A 16,250-nucleotide genomic window follows, 5' to 3' on the forward strand; every position below is an offset into this window, starting at 1 on the left:
TACATACATGATTTAAACTGCTGAGGTGCATGTAGTGGGACCAGTCAGAGCAGTGGACCATAGTGGGGTTCAGTGATGTCTGTATGGTGCTGTGTAGCCTGTGAAAAGAACAGCAATATCCAGCAAAAGTGTTCTGTGCCTAGAGCTCATGGATGAGGGCTGCCATAGTTTTCAATATTCTGTAATCATACTCAGCCTAACTGAATTAGCCATGATCCATTCGCTGAAATTACTTTTGTTAAGTCTATGAAACAATGAATGAGTCACTGCAAGCTGTGATTACTGCTGTTGTTGCATCGCCTAGCCCAAGCCCTAACCCTAGCCTAATTATGTAATGTGAGGAAAATAAGAAAATAATTCACGTTGGCAAGTAGCATTTATGGTATATTGGAATTCAATGTTTGTTGTCCAGTGTCATCTTACCTTTCTTAAGGCAGCCGGTATAAAAACATTAGTGGAAACAGACTTTTACAAAAGCAGAAAGAATACAGTTTTATTTAGTGTGAGAGGAATTCATTAGTCATCATGTCGCTAAGGTTTTGTTTCCGCTAGTATTTACAGGTTGTTTTGTTCTGCTGGCAACACTTACTGAGAAAACACCAAAACAATAACAGATTTTTCAACACGGTGAAGAAAACCTGTTAACAGCTCATAAAAACATAATACCAGCAAATATAAATAATAATTGTAATATTTATAAGAACAAGCAATTCCTAAAGCAAGACGTAGGATCTAAAATGAAATGTCATGTGCTTCTTTCGCTCAAGACATAATGTACAAAAACGGCCCAAAAGTAGTTCTGGGCCAAAAGGAAGCACTACCATTATTTAAAATAATAATATTGAAATCACATATATTAGAATAAAGTAAACATACAAGGTATTATTTCACATTACAAGATGAAGGGGCATCCAACGTTAACTACAGGTACTGTTATTTTGGAGTTGTCTCTTGGTACCTCTCTTTAGAAAATAACCCCTTGGATTGTTGCTATTCTATTGCAAACAAGGGATTGGTATTCCATGACATAAAGGCCAGTTTGCGATCTTACCCTCTGTAGACTCGAGAACTCATTCATGCATGCTGTTAATCACTCAATCTCAGGCAACTGTGTTTCTGTGATGGCATTTCAGAAAAGCCATAAACAGGTAGCAAAAATGTTACAACAACTATCTACAAATCTAACATTTTACACTGAATACGGTACACTGAGTGTACAAAACAATAGGAACACCTTCCTAATATTAAGTTGCAGACCCTTTTTCTCTCAGAACAGCCTCAATTCTTCGGGGCATGGACTATAAGGTGTTGAAAGCGTTCCACAGGGATGCTGTCCAATGTTGACTCCAATGCTTCCCACAGTTGTGTCAAGTTGGCTGGATGTCCTTTGGATGGTGGACCATTCATGATACACACGGGAAACTGAAACTGTTGAGCATGTAAAACCCAGCAGCGTTGCAGTTCTTGACACATTCAAACCAGGGCGCCTGGCACCTACTACCGAACCCCATTCAAAGGCACTTAAATATTTTGTCTTGCCCATTCACCCTCTCTGAGGGTGGTAAACATACACAATCCATGTCTTAATTGTCTCAAGGCTTTAAAATCCTTCTTAAACCTGTCTCCTTACCTTCATCTACACTGATTGAAGTGGATTTAACAGGTGACATCAATAAGGGATCATAGCTTTCACCTGGATTCACCTGGTCAGTCTATGTCATGGAACGAGCAGGTGTTCCTAATGTTTTGTACACTCAGTGTAAAGACACATTTTTAACGTCAAACAATTCATTAAATGTGAGGGAAGTGGTGCAGACTTTCAGTGTAGTGATGGCAAAACATTGGCAATATAATGACATTAATAGTAACGATTATAACAATGAAAATAATGTATTATGTCTACTGAAGATACATACTTAATGACCTCAATTTTGGTTCATAAAAGATGATTATATAAAATAATTATGTCGTATTGTCTTCTTATTCGCTATACCGTTTTGAAATGTTCTGTGTTAAAGAGACAATGCTGAATCAACATAATAGTCAGTGCCATGGGAAAAGAAATATTGAGGTTGATAAATCAATATAGTGTTGAGGGTATGTCACCAAAGTGCTGTAATCAGGTCAGAAAAAAATGTGTTGTACTTAATTCAAAATCAATGTAGTACTGTAATACAGTGTCATACAGAGAGAAACAACTTAAATAATATTTTTCTCTTTCTTTAAAGTTTTGGTTTCAAAACTTTGGTCATTTTAATTCATAAAACAGATTTTCTGGACTGTATGCCCTTTGTTATAGATATACAGTATATTCCAATTACAACATAGGCAACTTATTCTGTATGTCATTTAGCAGACAAATGTATCCAAAGAGACTTACTGTCATGTGAGCATACATTTTACGTATGCACGTGGAAATCATAAGAAATATGCCTCTGGGCCAATCACAGAATATGTCATTGATTATATATTGGATATTATGTTACATCATGTAATTAATCTGTTTTCAACATGCCTGAGATGTGGATGGATGGGCTAGCCAAACAGTTTGTCACTCTGTACTGTTGACATCTTTACATCATAAAACCATTTCAAAGATAAGCCTCTAGATTTAAATATGGATTTGATTTATTCTCTCTTTCTGACCCTAAAAACTAGGATCCATCCCTCTGAGTACTCAACAATGAAGTTATACACCACAAGTTACCCCATAAAATCATCTGATCTCCATTCCTCCTTGGACCCTACAGGCCTTCCTGCATCTGGGCCAGACCAGAAGGGGATTCCATCTCCCCACTGCCTCCAACCCAGGTCTCCTCCGCTCTGTGGGTCTGCCGTTGGGGCCAAATCTACACCAGAGCCATCTGCTCCTGGTCTTTGTCAGGGCCGCGACAGGGTGGTGTAGACCGGCTGCTCCCAGTGCGTGGGGCTGTGTGACTGTGGCACGCTGGACGGGTCAGTGATGGCTGTGTACAGGGGCCTCTGCGAGGGCCCCATGTAGGAGAAGGCAGAGTACAGCCCTGAGGCCTGGCTGGAGTGGGCGTAGTAGGATCCCGAGGCCTGGTGGTCAGCATACTCTGCAAACTGGGCCCTGGAGGCCAGTGAGGGGAAAGCAGAGCTGTAGTGGGGCAGGCTGAGGGGAGTGTAGGTGACATGGGAACCCCCTGAGGATGCTTCGGCAAAGTGTCCCCCCGAGCTGGCCTCACTCTTAATCTGAGCCTTAGAGGGGTCGGAGCCCAGAGGTGAGGCATGATGCTGCTGGTGCTGCTTGGATAGCCACGCCGCAGAGTGTCCACTGGCCGCGGCCAGGGCAGAGGAGATACCGTAGGCATAGGGAGAGGCAGAGGACCCTGCTGCTGCCGCTGACCCAGCACTCTGTCCAATCCCCGGGTGCCCATTGGGGGGCAGGTACTGGTCAAACTCGTTCACATCAAAGGGCTCCATGTTGGCCATCACCTCGTGGCTGATCTCACCGATGTCCACGTTGCCGAAATCAATGTGTGGTTTGCCTGACCCTGATCCAGAGCCACCCTCTGCTCCTACCCCCATTCCCCCACGGGAGCCCCCTGCTCCACCGCCCTCCCGCTTCCCATCACCCGACTTCCCAGACTGGAGCTCCGTCTTGGGGGTGGTGGGTGGTGTAGGAGGGCTGTGGCTCTGGCCTGTGGGGAGACACAAAGCAGAGTTATTGTCAGCCTGGCTTGTGGTATATTATTTAGAATGGGGATGTGTGACAAACTGCATCGATAGGGCTGGTCAGACCCTGTGGCATACCTGCAGTATGTGGGTGGTGTCCATCAGCCAGAGGAGACCCCGCCCCCCTGACGTGGGCAGCCACGTCCAGGTGGAGGCTCTTGTAGTGCGATTGGCTGTGGCTGACTTCACCCTCAGAGTGGCCGTCAGCTTCAGAGCCGGAGCCGGGTTTGCCATTCTTGCGGCGGCGTGGCTGGTACTTGTACTCCGGGTAGTCCTTCTTGTGCTGCTTCCTCAGCCTCTCGGCCTCCTCGATGAAAGGCTTCTTATCACTCTCATTCAAGAGCCTATGAGGGAGAAAATAGTTTTGAAATAACAATGATAGAACATTTTAAATTCAGCCAGGATGTACTTAAAGTAGAGATGTTGTCGTGATGCTGATTTGATGCATGTGTCAAACTCTAATGCAGTCAGCCATTCTGTTTGAATGAGGAAATTACAGTAGTCTGAGAAGATTTAACAGCATATATTTTGATAACATGATGACCATAATATGTGTGTTAAGATAACAGTGACACAGTGCTGGTTCCTTTGACACCTCCACATCCCAGAGGTCAATAACCTTGTCCAACTCCAATACAAGAATAATGACATTTTATTTACCAGGTAATCTGTGTCAACTGGGACATATCACCTTTTATATTCAATCTACTAAGTATTCTAGTATTTAACTTTTTTTTTAAACGTCTAACTGGTGTAATGGCAACACACTCATAGGAAATGCTGCTATTCCTCTTGTTGAGCATTAAAGCATTTTTAGAAAAGAACAATTGACAATATTTCTACTGTGGAGATTATTTCTACCATCAGTTTTACCTCTGAAACATTCACTTGATTTTCATCTCGTTCTAAATCGGACCCACCATCTGCACAGCTGCATCAGAAACCCTGCCCACACCAGGGGATTTTTGGCTGGACTATAATGAAATTAAGACACAGGCTAAAGATGCATCCTGTCAGAGGGACTGGCATGAGAAAACACTGACCTTTGAGACTCCCAGTTCAGCATGTTTCTTGGCCAATTATACAATCAGGCTCAAGGTCAAATCTTTATCTAATTAATGTTGCCTCCTTATAAGGTTAATGAATTAGCCTCTCTGGGACTTCCAATCAGCACGTACTTGTCTGACCTAGCAACAGTCCTCCATATCTGTGTTTTACAGGCTGACTGAACTAGCCATTCAACCCGTTGACCAGTAAAATATTGGATATCTTTTTACATAGTAGGTTCTTTAATATGGCACTCTCAATTACGAATGAGAGGGCTGTAAAAGTGTATATCTGCCATAAAGGTCTGTGCTTTAAAACATATAGATGAGGGGATTACAAAAACCTCAGTGATTCCCACTGCAGCCATCTCCCTCCTAAACCACCATGAATTAAGTGGGTTATGAAATTGGGCATATCCAGTCACTATAATGTGATTACAAAAAAACGCATAACTATATGTTGTTGGTTTTCTGTAGGCTACATAATAAACATAATTATTATAATATTTTTTTTTAGATTGTAGGACTTTAATCAACATTCCTTGGTAGGGCAACTCTCTAACAAGCTTTATTCTGAGCTGGTAGAATATTATTTTAACATACCTCAGCTAATTTGATTGAGAAACTCAAGATGGGAACCTGCCTTGAAAAATCTAAGATCTGTGACTTTTTAAGTTGTTTTTATGTTTTATGGGTCCATAATTCAAGGCTACTGTAGCATGAAGTGTGCTTTGAACTTTTGACCCAGAATGTTGTGACTAAGAACGCATTTGAACTTGTGTAACCCTGGATGTTTATTGTCGTTTACCAAAGCGGACCGACGCTGTAATAAACGCTTTCCCTTACCTCCATAGTTTCCCGAGGGTTTTGCTGAGCTCCGCGTTGTGGAGGTGGGGATACTGGTCTGCCAGTTTTCTCCGTGCGGCCTGTGCCCACACCATGAAGGCGTTCATAGGCCTTTTCACGTGCGGCTTGCTTTTGCTGCCGGAGTTTACGCGCACAGGCATAGGCACGAGTGTCCAGTCGTAGCCGTTCAGCACCTGGCTCACTGCCTCGCGGATACCAATGGGAAAGCGATCGTCGTCTTCATCGGACTTGATGGAAATCCCGCCAGCTACATCGGATAGGGCGTCGTCGCCGACCCCTGTTAGCTGGGGCTGCGGACCGGACAGGGGTGAGTCTCCTCCGCCTGCGGCACTGGATGAGTGACCCGGTGACAAGGAGTGACCGTCGTCCGAGACCCCCGGACTCATTTCTAACTCAGATAAACTCTGCTCCTCTCCCGACATCTTTCCCCTCTTCCAAGAAAGCTTCCTCCCTCAGGTGAGTAACAGAACGTGTACAGGGTATAGTTTCTTGGCCTATGGGTGTTCAACTACTAATCCTAGGCCTATCCCTATGTCTGAACTAATGAAGAAGTTCACCCTTTTTCAGGAATATAAACTATGCCTGTTTAAAACGAAAGGATTGCTTCTGTCACTCGAGGTCTCCTTTATATAAACTCCCAGTCAGTCTCAACTCTCAGTCTACGTTCTAAAATTCTGTTTGGATTCCTCATCAAAGTTCTTTCCATCCGTGTTGCTGGTGTCTTACGCTGAGCGCGTATTGTGGATCCCAGTTTACCTGTTGATTCCCACCTCTTGCTCCAGTAGAACAGTGTCCTCTCCCTTGCAGTCTTTGAAATTGTAGTCCTTTAGCTAAATACTGCAAAGGACATAAAGTAGAGTATGTATTAGAAAACAATACCCTCGTGAGTGAATTATAGAACATATTATTAAACTGGGTGGTTCGAGCCCTGAATGCTGATTGGCTGACAGCCTTGGTAAATCAGACCATATACCACCACGGGTATGACAAAACATGTATTTGTACTGCTCTAATTACATTGGTAACCAGTTTATAATAGCAATAAGGCACCTCGGGGTTTGTGGTACATGGCCAATGCACCACGTTAAGGGCTGTATCCAGGCACTCCTCGTTGCGTTATGCGCAAGAACAGCCCTTAGCTGTGGTATATTCACCATATACCACAGCCCCTCATAAGATATTGCTTAATTATAGCCTGTAGGCTGGGCTATGGACATGGAGGTAGCTAATAGGGCTAGGCTGCAGCTTGTTTGCTCGGAATACTTTCATTGAATTAGCATATAAATGATGTAATAGAAATGATTAGGAAAAGTGCAACATTGCAATCATATAGAAGCGAATCTGAAGCCCATACAATTAGTGCAGACGGTCTGTTATTCGAGCCCAGGCCTCGACTCCTGCTAACAAGCTACTGTTTAAGGGTTGGCACTTATTGCAAGCTCCCCAGAGAGAAAGTGTTGGAATAATACGAGCCCGCACCAGCACAGGGCTTCGATTTATACCTCGGAGCTCTTAGATAAACATGGGCTGGCGCTGGAAATATAAATCGCGTGGGTGCGTGTGTATGCGCGTGTGTGAATTGGACACTGTCTGTTTGAAAAAGTATAGGTTATGTGTCTGTATGCGACCTATTGGGGTCAAATGTGTAGTTTTGTCGATATAATCAACGCCCGCCTGTGTAGGCCAACACGGCAATAACGTTTTGATTAAGCGAACTTGTGAACTGTAATAACAAACTAAAGGCTGTTTGTTTTGGAATTGATTTACTCGTTGAATCAGTCATATTGTAGAAGTTAACTTCATAATGGTTGTCTCTCTAGTGCCCAATTGATCCTTTGTAACATGTCGCGCCGCTGACATGCACACTGCAATGGTGGTGAATTATCAGAGCATTGGCGGGACTGTGCCATCTCATCTGGTACCTCAACCACGTCCAGTTGTGCACCTGGTGGTCACAATTAATCCCCCCTCCCCCTCTCCTTTCTGTACGCCGATTTGTTATCCTGTCCACGCACATAGCTGTTGCCCCCATGATAGTGTTACATTGGTCAGTAGGGAGAAGAGCATGGGGTGGGGTGATAATGCTTCCTTTGCCACGGCCCAACAGTGTTTAATTACAGCCGTATTAGGCCTAATGTATCGCATTGCAACGCCGTGATTTTGCGAAGAGATTTGACTGGTGCGTTTTAGTCAATAAGGTTTTGATTAATACCAAAATGCAGGTTAGACGTTGCCTTTCGTGGCTCTCATCCAGCAATAGAGCGCCTACTAGTATTTTCTCGAATAGCTGGACCATATGTCTGTTACGTTGAAGCGTATTAATACATCTCTGGCACGTATGTTAATCTGAATAGGCCTATGTCCGTATGGGTAACTGCGCTCGCAACAAACGATCTCCAATTGCGCGTCCGCATATGAGGCTATGGGCCTACTTTTCATATGACAGGAGGACACTCACACGGGCTACTTAGAATAAAATATTGAGGCTTTATACACTATATATACAAAAGTATGAGGACACCCCATCAATTTAGTGGATTCGCTATTTTAGCCACATCTGTTGCTGACAGGTGTATACAATCGAGCACACAGCCATGCCATCTCCATAGACAAACATTGGAAGTAGAATGCTCTTACTGAAGAGCTCAGTGACTTTCAAAGTGGCACTGTCGTTGGATGCCACCTTTCCAACAAGTCAGTTCCTCAAATGTCTGATCTGCCAGCTCGATCAACTGTAAGTGCTGTTATTGTGAAATTGAAACATATAGGAGCAACAAGTCTTGGCCACACAAGCTCACAGAACAGGACCGCCAAAGTACTGAAGCACATAGCACGTAAAAATAGTTTGTCCTCAGTTGTAACACTCACTACGGAGTTCGAAACTGCCTCATGAAGCAATGTCAGCACAAGGACTGCTTGTTGGGAGCTTCATGAAATGGGTTTCCATGTCCGAGCAGCCACACACAAGCCTAAGATCACCATGCACAATGCCAAGCATAGGCTTGATTGGTGTAAATGTAACGGATGTGAAACGCTAGCTTAGTTACATAAAGATCTCCGCCATTGGACTCTGGAGCAATGGAAACGTGTTCTCTGGAGTGATGAATCACGCTTCAACATCTGGCAGTTCGATGGACTGGATTTGGAAGATGCCCGAATGCATAGTGACAACTGTAAAGTTTGGTGGAGGAGAAATAATGGTCTGGGGCTGCTTTTCATAGTTTGGGCAAGGCCCCTTAATTGTAGTGAGGGAAATCTTAATGCTACAGAATATAATTACGTTCTTCCAACTTTGTGGCAACAGTTTGGGGAAGTCCCTTTCCTATTTCAGCATGAAAATACCCCCGTGCACAAAGCAAGGTCCATACAGAAATGGTTTGTCGAGATCAGTGTGGAAGAATTTGACCGGCCTGCACAGAGCCCTGACCGGCTGAATGGAAGCAAGTCCCTGCAGCAATGTTCTAACATCTTGTGAAAAGCCTTCCCAGAAGAGTGGAGGCTGTTATAGCAGCAAAGGAGGGCGTACTCCATATTAATGCCCATGATTTTGAAATGAGATGTTCGAAGAGCAGGTGTCCACATACTTTTGGTCATGTCGTGTATGTGTAGGCTAATAACGGGTTTGTAATGGACATATAAGGTGACAATAATTGATGACAACTCCGGTCATTCGAGTTGGTTGCAGCCAGAACAGAGTTCCTATGTGATTCAATCGCGACAGGTTTTTTTCAATGAGCACATTTCTTTACAAAGAAAGTATTTTCACCAGGTTGTCCTTCAGATTAGTTCAGAACTATGAAGGACACACGGTTTGTCTTTCCTGTGATAATTAAAGCAGGAGTTAAATGCCAATTTATGCTCGTCCACATTGAAAACTCGTATCTAATTTATTGTCAGTATAGGCTCTACTGTATATTCCTCTTAAATTGTGTTTATGATGTCTAACTTTCTATCAATTAGGCTTTTTCTATAGCAACCGTCATTAATTTTCATGAAAGAATTGGACTCCAAAGCCCTTCTTATCGCTTGACCTAACAATAAATTGTCCTTGATTTACGATATTTTCCCATGATTGATGCTGTAGTCTCTTTCCCTTAGTTAGTTGTAACGTGTTCATTTATTATAATAAAATAAAAAACATTTAACATATCCAGAAATGTGGCATAGCCTATCTGAATCTGTTTTTCTTATTCCAAAACAATTGTCTCTAAACAATTGAATAAAACGTAACAATTCAATGACCTATTTGTGAACTTGGCCTTTGAGTTTGAATTCTGATGCAGGTCTAGAATATTGTATGCATTGAACAGGTTGTTGGCACTAACCACTGATCAGAGATGACGAGAACACATCCAGCTTTTAACGCATTACGAAATGGATGATCCTGTTGACTAACTTTCTCTCAATGAATTAGTATATTAGTCAACCTGTAAATACTCAGGAATAAATAAGCCTAATACTGTCAAATGCCTCATCTCGTTGAAAATAGTTCCATGCGTCATGCATGTTGGGATAGTCAGTAGATGTAATTAAGGAGTCAAAGTTTGCTGTTAATGGGAAAAGTTTCGTTGAGTTCAACTTGAACTCGATCAATCGTTCAACCTTATATCTAAAACTATATTTTTCACTGGTCTAGAAATAATTGTATAACTTCGAAAGGACCGTTAACGACAAGGCAAACCTAAACAAAATACATTACTTTGAAGCTGGTTCATAATTGAAATTGTATGTCAGTAGGCCTATTTGTATTAACCTATATAGTCCGTAGCATACACTTGCAAAAAATATATATAATCTTGCTGGGATGCGTATTAAACATGTATTTCTCCTGCCTGTCACGATAATCATGTCCTGCTATAACAGAGCAGGCGATGCCCACTTTAGCAGGATTATCCTAAGAGACAGTTTAAATGTAACAATAGTAATATGATAATAGCCTAATAATAATAGTCTAATAATTTAAATAAAACAATAATTTAGAAAAGATGCAGGTGTAATACATCATTTCTAACTGCACAATTTAGATGAACTTTATGGCTTGATTATTTGACAAATGAAAGAAAGAGAGAGAGAACAGCAGAGACAGGAAAGTATTTCAAAAGCTAAGCGCCTTACTTCAGTAATGAAAAATGAGGTCGCCCGCTTAGCACGAGAGTCCGTGTGTTCCCGAGTTTCCAATGTGACGCTCTCGCTCACTCCCTAGCCCCCTCGCTCGCACTGCCCTTCTATGAATGCCTGCTCTGTGTCGCGCCGGGGCTTAAAGAGCTCCGTTGTGTGAGGAAAGAGAAAAAAAAGTGGAGAAAAAGTCTTAAAGGAGCAGCAAACTTTCACGCATGCAACACCAGCAATCAATGTGATTGGTCGATGATTATTTTTCTCAGTTTCCTGCAGGGCAAGATCTCGCTGACAAAATTAGCATCAATATTATGCCAATATTTTGCCTACCTGAATAATGTGGAGAGATTGTTTTGGTTAGGTAGGCTACTGATCTATTTCTAGGCTGCAGTGCCATCAGATTCTGTGGAATGAGATGCTGCATTTGGGTTTGGGTATTTCAGACTTCTCAAAAGCAATATCTAGCCTATGGAAAATCCCTTCTGTTGGGAAAATGTATGTGATATTGTCCATATTTGAGGTGTGCTACTTTTTGACCCTCTTGTAGTGATCAGAGTAGGGCAATTCCAATGTGGAACACAAAAATATCAGTTTTCTATTAACATTTATTAATTCAGTAAGAAATATACTTTTGTCAACGTTGTGATTTTTCAGATCCATGTTATTCTCATACGTCATTATAGCCATTACAGATTGGGTAGCAGATTCTGATTGAATGATTTCATGTGCTTGATGTTTTATATTATTGATTTAGAATTAGGGATTCCATCTCTAAATGTAGGCATAGACTAAATATAAGGCTCAAATCATAAAAGAGCAATGTTGACTATGATATTTGTCATGTTAAATGTATTAGATAGGGATATTAGCGGCATGCGCAATCCTTTACTGAGAGATTTTCATTTGCAAAAGCTTATAGGGCCACCCCAAAAAGAGACCTTAAAAACATAAGCCATCCCTCAATTTCAAATAAAAAAAAAATGATTTATGTTTCTGAATAATTCATAAGGCCTGTATCATAAATAAGTCTACCTTATGTGCTTTTACGCATGAGGTAAACATTGGGTAATGTGAACGCAATCACAACATTGATATTTACATATACTCCACAATATCCTTGAACGCGTTCCTCTGGAGAAATGTTTTCCTATTATTGTTATTATTATTATTATAAGGCATATATTTTGATAAAATTAAATAGAAGAAGCGTAGGCCTATTCTCTGATGTTATCAAATTGAATTTATTTGCCTGTTTCTGCATTTCCTGTTGGTGGTGTGAATTTGTATTTGCACCCTGTCACTCACATCACTGGATACACGCGTCAACAACTGACTTTGATGTGTCTCTTTTTATCCTGTTTGAAGTGACAGGACATTCTTAAATATCCCCTATATTCTTGGGTATATTGCTGCACCTGCTATGAGCAACTACCAGACGTCGTTCTTGTCTATTTCAATACAGCCAAAGTTTATTACATTTGTTCTATATATATATATAAAAAGATTTTACGCACGTTTTACACACACAAACTAGGCTAAGTGAACAGTTGGCCTATAGGCATTTTTCTCTCGATATTTTGTAGTAGATTAATTTAAATTATACTGACACTGGTTTGTTGGATAGAGCATCAACGTTGGCCTACAGTAGACTATCCAGTGCAGGCCACTGACTGTCGGAATTAAATATAATTCCAAGGCGAACACTGCGCTACTTCATCCTATGTGTGAGTTTTATAATTGCATCAGTACGCAGTCACTTAGATACACAGAGCACACATTTAAAACCAAACAGCATTTGGAGAAAATATAGAAAGTAGAGATGGGGGGGAACATCATGGGTCGAACGCACACAAATACATGCGCTGTTCTTTTCAACAATGACCCCTTGTATTTCCTTCTCCCGACACTACCCCCTCATCCCCAAAAAATCACTTATTTGTTCATTATCCATGAATGTTGACTGTGATAAGGGAATCCTAACCATGAGTGAATCTCTCTGTCTGGTTCTCTCTCCCTCTCTCGCCCTTTCATTCCCTCTCTCCTCTTCTCTTTGCGCCTTTTGTTTTATCTCAGGTGAATTGTAATCATGTGATCAAACGAACACCCCCCTTCCATTATCCCCTTAAATGAAAAAATGAGGAACAAAAAACAGTTCCTTGTATATAAAAAAGAAAAAGAGAAAAAGTCATGTCTCCGTTTAGTTCGTCTCTTTGTCTTTACGCTCACATATAGGGGAAAATGCTCCAAGACCTCTACTTTGCTTATGGATCTCTGTCGCACTGTCCGGCTCTTGAGAGGGGGAAACTTCAAATGCATCTCCGGTGGACTGGCTGGTCCTTCAGGATTTGTGGCCTGGCCGCAACATTGAAGTGAGTTTTTGTGAGTGTGCAGTAAAAAAGGTTGTGAGAACATCAAGAATTAATGGTGTTTGGGGGGGGGGGGGGAGACAGGCCTATTACTGCTCTTTTCATGTCAATATTTAGCCTACATTTTGTAAGGCGCGAATATTTGAGAAATAAGTATGATTCGTATCATTTCTGAGCCTCAGTGTTGTCTATTATGTATTATGCGTTTTTTGTTATAAGCTAAAGATATTGTAATGAAAAAAAGTTCAGAAAGATACACTTCATGTACGTGGTTAGTGTTTCTTTATCGAAATCAATATCCCGTAAGGACCCAGCATTTGTGTGTGATTGTGTTGTGATTTATTGAAGTGAATTAAGAGGGAGCGAAAAGCCAGATGAACATATCTGTGGTCGCATGTGTCGAATCGTTGTTGTTTAAATATTTATTTTAACTGCACCGTCATGACATTACATTTTATGTTCTTCTCTCGGCAAATTATAATCTTTTATCGAAAGGAAAAATGTATTCAATTAGGTATTTAATAAAGAATATGCTTCCATGCAATTTGGTTGATTAGCCTAATGTGAAAGTTTAATTTAGCTGGTTTCTCAATTGTGTAAACATTTAGTAGCCTAGGCGATTGGTGTAGTTCAGAATAACTCAACAGTTATATCGTTATAATCGATTCGCTTATAACATCAGGTTAACTATTATCAATGCGATTTATTTTTTAGGTGGTTTGCTTTTAGGCCTAACAATAAGTCATTTCACCATTAGAGAAACTCTTATGAAAACTCCGTGTCTAATCCATCTACCAACCTGGCCCCATTCCATCATGGCCACCTAATCATCAACCTCCTAATTGGCATTTCATCACTCCTAAACTCTCCACCTGAACGCTGATGTGTGGTGAGCGTTTTGGAACAAAAATGGTCCCCGTGCATCACCCAGGTTGGTGCCGCACGTTGGTGGTGGATGAGGTGAGTTTCCCCCTTACTACGTAAAGCACGTTGAGTACTTCAGTTGGTAGAAAAGCACCATATGAATCCAATCAATTATTATTACAAACATTGGTGTAAAACAAGCTTATATATTATAAGTTATATGTTTCAAGAATCAATGGGTATATATAATGCATTTACATCCACAAATGGATGTATCAACTAAGGATTCTAGCTTTAAATTTGTTCAGCGATATGGTATTTTATACTTTCTAATTGTTGCCTACAGTTAACGGCAGCAAACGTGACAGAATAAGACGAGAAATACATTTTCTTCAATTTTACATTAGGTCTAATTTATCAGAATATTAGAGGAAGCATTGATGTAACGAAAATATATATAAAGTCGTGCAAATTTGTCTTTTCAATTTTGGTTGCATACAACGACTAACATGTAATTTATGTCGAAAGCCCAAATTGGTATCAGATCATTATTAAACTAAATATTCTGGATATTGTTTTGTCAGAATAACAAAACTTAATGTCAGACACATTTTTTAAATATATATTTTATAACAGAAACCTAACTCCTTCCCCCTCTGACTTCGCTTGTTAATGAATAAATATGCTTTTTCTATATGATAAAACAGCGTCCAACTTTGTGGTAAACCTTTTAAAAATGTAAAATGGTGAATATATTTGCTATGTTTTGTTTTAGTGTCTTTAGAACCAATATTTGAATATTGTGCTAAACTGTATGTAATGTCGTGATGTTTACAGATGTAGAGAAGTAAAAAATAGGGTAAAATGATATAATTATCAATAGAACAAATCATTAACATGATGGTATTGATTGAAATAAATATTAAGAGACAAAGGAATAAGAACAGTTGTTAGAATGAGACTTCTCTTACTTATTGAATATTCATTTATTATATGTTGATTCATAATGAGGATTTATTTACTATTTGTTTAGCTTTGTTAATTTAGAATGGAATATGTCGCAGTATTGGTCATTTTCTCCTCACAAACCTTCATCATATCATTTAAAATCAGATCTGAAAGTAGAAAAAAATGGACACTACAAACGTTGAATTTAGTGCTTTTTACTGTGACTGATGTTGCTAATCGTTTCCTTTAACATAGAAATGTGGTTCATGTTGAAACTGTCTCCCATAAATCCGCTGTGGTGCCAGGGACCTGACATGTGACACTGATGATGTCGTTTGTTGTGCAGCCATAGACAGTTGTGACGGTAAACAGTTGGAACTCAGGTCTGTGACCAGGGGGGTAAGGGGGTCACCCTCAAAGCAGACTGCTAATGTGGGCCTCATGGTTCTGTGACTGTGACACTACCTGAGGGGGCTCTTCCATTAACCTGGTCACAACAGGGACAGATATCAACAACATCCTGTGGCACACTAGGCTGGATCACATTTATTTCAAGAACACTTAAAGGATAGAAGAAGAACTACAAGAAGAAGAGAGAAAGACCAGAACTTTCTAGAGCAAATGTATTTATAATTTTGTGTCTGTGAGGGAAGGGTTGACCTTTTGTCTGTGTGCTGGCAGAGAAAATTCCTGGGGGAATTCCTGCATTCTCACAAAAGGAGAGAATCTGATAGGGGGGAGAGAAAGAGCTGGAGAGGGAGAGAGAGGTCAGTGGAAAAAAACAAATGACTGGACTTAGTGTAATGATCTCATATTTTCTGGTGGGACGTGGAGAATTCTGCTGCCATCCATCACTTGAATTAGGTGCCAAGTAAACACCCAAACTCTTCCTCCTCATAATCCTAATTTTGGCACTGAGCAATGGCAGCTGAGATGGATTGCAGTGGACAAGATGGACTAGGCAAAACAACGCAGAGGTCCATTACAGAACAATAAGTAATTTACTTTAATTTAAATGTAGCTCTCACTTTTAGCTACGTTGTTTGGTGTCTGGCTTTGTTATGGATATTTTGGAATCCACTTGAAAAGTTACAGACTGCAAACTTTACCATACTCTTCTTGGGGTTTGCTTTTCATTTCTGATACAGCCCACAGACCAGACATTCAGATGACCTACTTTCAAATATGGGATCTGCTCTAAGCTGTTAGGCGGTAACAGATTTTGCACCTGTACAAAATCCAACAGGTGCACAAATATTTCCCATTGCAGCAGTTCAGTCAACCTGCTGCAATCATCCTGTGGGCTGTGATCATTTGAAGAGCTGGAGATGCTCCCCATGTCCATTTT

General features: G+C 40.8%; 1 protein-coding gene across 1 annotated transcript; it reads right to left on the reverse strand.

Moving 5' to 3' along the window:
- Positions 1-473: 473 nt before the first annotated feature.
- On the reverse strand, positions 474-10,842 carry LOC109891971 (transcription factor Sox-10-like). Its single transcript, XM_031834296.1, has 4 exons — positions 10,725-10,842; positions 5,589-6,446; positions 3,775-4,040; positions 474-3,662 (listed from the first exon to the last, which is right to left on the reverse strand). The coding sequence occupies exons 2-4, from the start codon at positions 6,029-6,031 to the stop codon at positions 2,881-2,883; spliced, it is 1,491 nt and encodes a 496-aa protein (XP_031690156.1). The 5' UTR covers positions 6,032-6,446; positions 10,725-10,842; the 3' UTR covers positions 474-2,880.
- Positions 10,843-16,250: the final 5,408 nt, after the last annotated feature.

Source organism: Oncorhynchus kisutch, linkage group LG10 (genome assembly GCF_002021735.2).
Source record: "Oncorhynchus kisutch isolate 150728-3 linkage group LG10, Okis_V2, whole genome shotgun sequence".
Taxonomy (NCBI): domain Eukaryota; kingdom Metazoa; phylum Chordata; class Actinopteri; order Salmoniformes; family Salmonidae; genus Oncorhynchus; species Oncorhynchus kisutch.

Bases quoted from the DNA above. Each gene is read 5' to 3' on its own strand.
- LOC109891971 (XM_031834296.1), bottom strand. From the start codon at position 6,031: ATGTCGGGAGAGGAGCAGAGTTTATCTGAGTTAGAAATGAGTCCGGGG. The intron at 4,041-5,588 runs GTAAGGGAAAGC...TCTCCCTCATAG, and splicing joins ACCCTCGGGAAACTATGGAG to GCTCTTGAATGAGAGTGATA. The intron at 3,663-3,774 runs GTATGCCACAGG...GTCTCCCCACAG, and splicing joins ACACCACCCACATACTGCAG to GCCAGAGCCACAGCCCTCCT.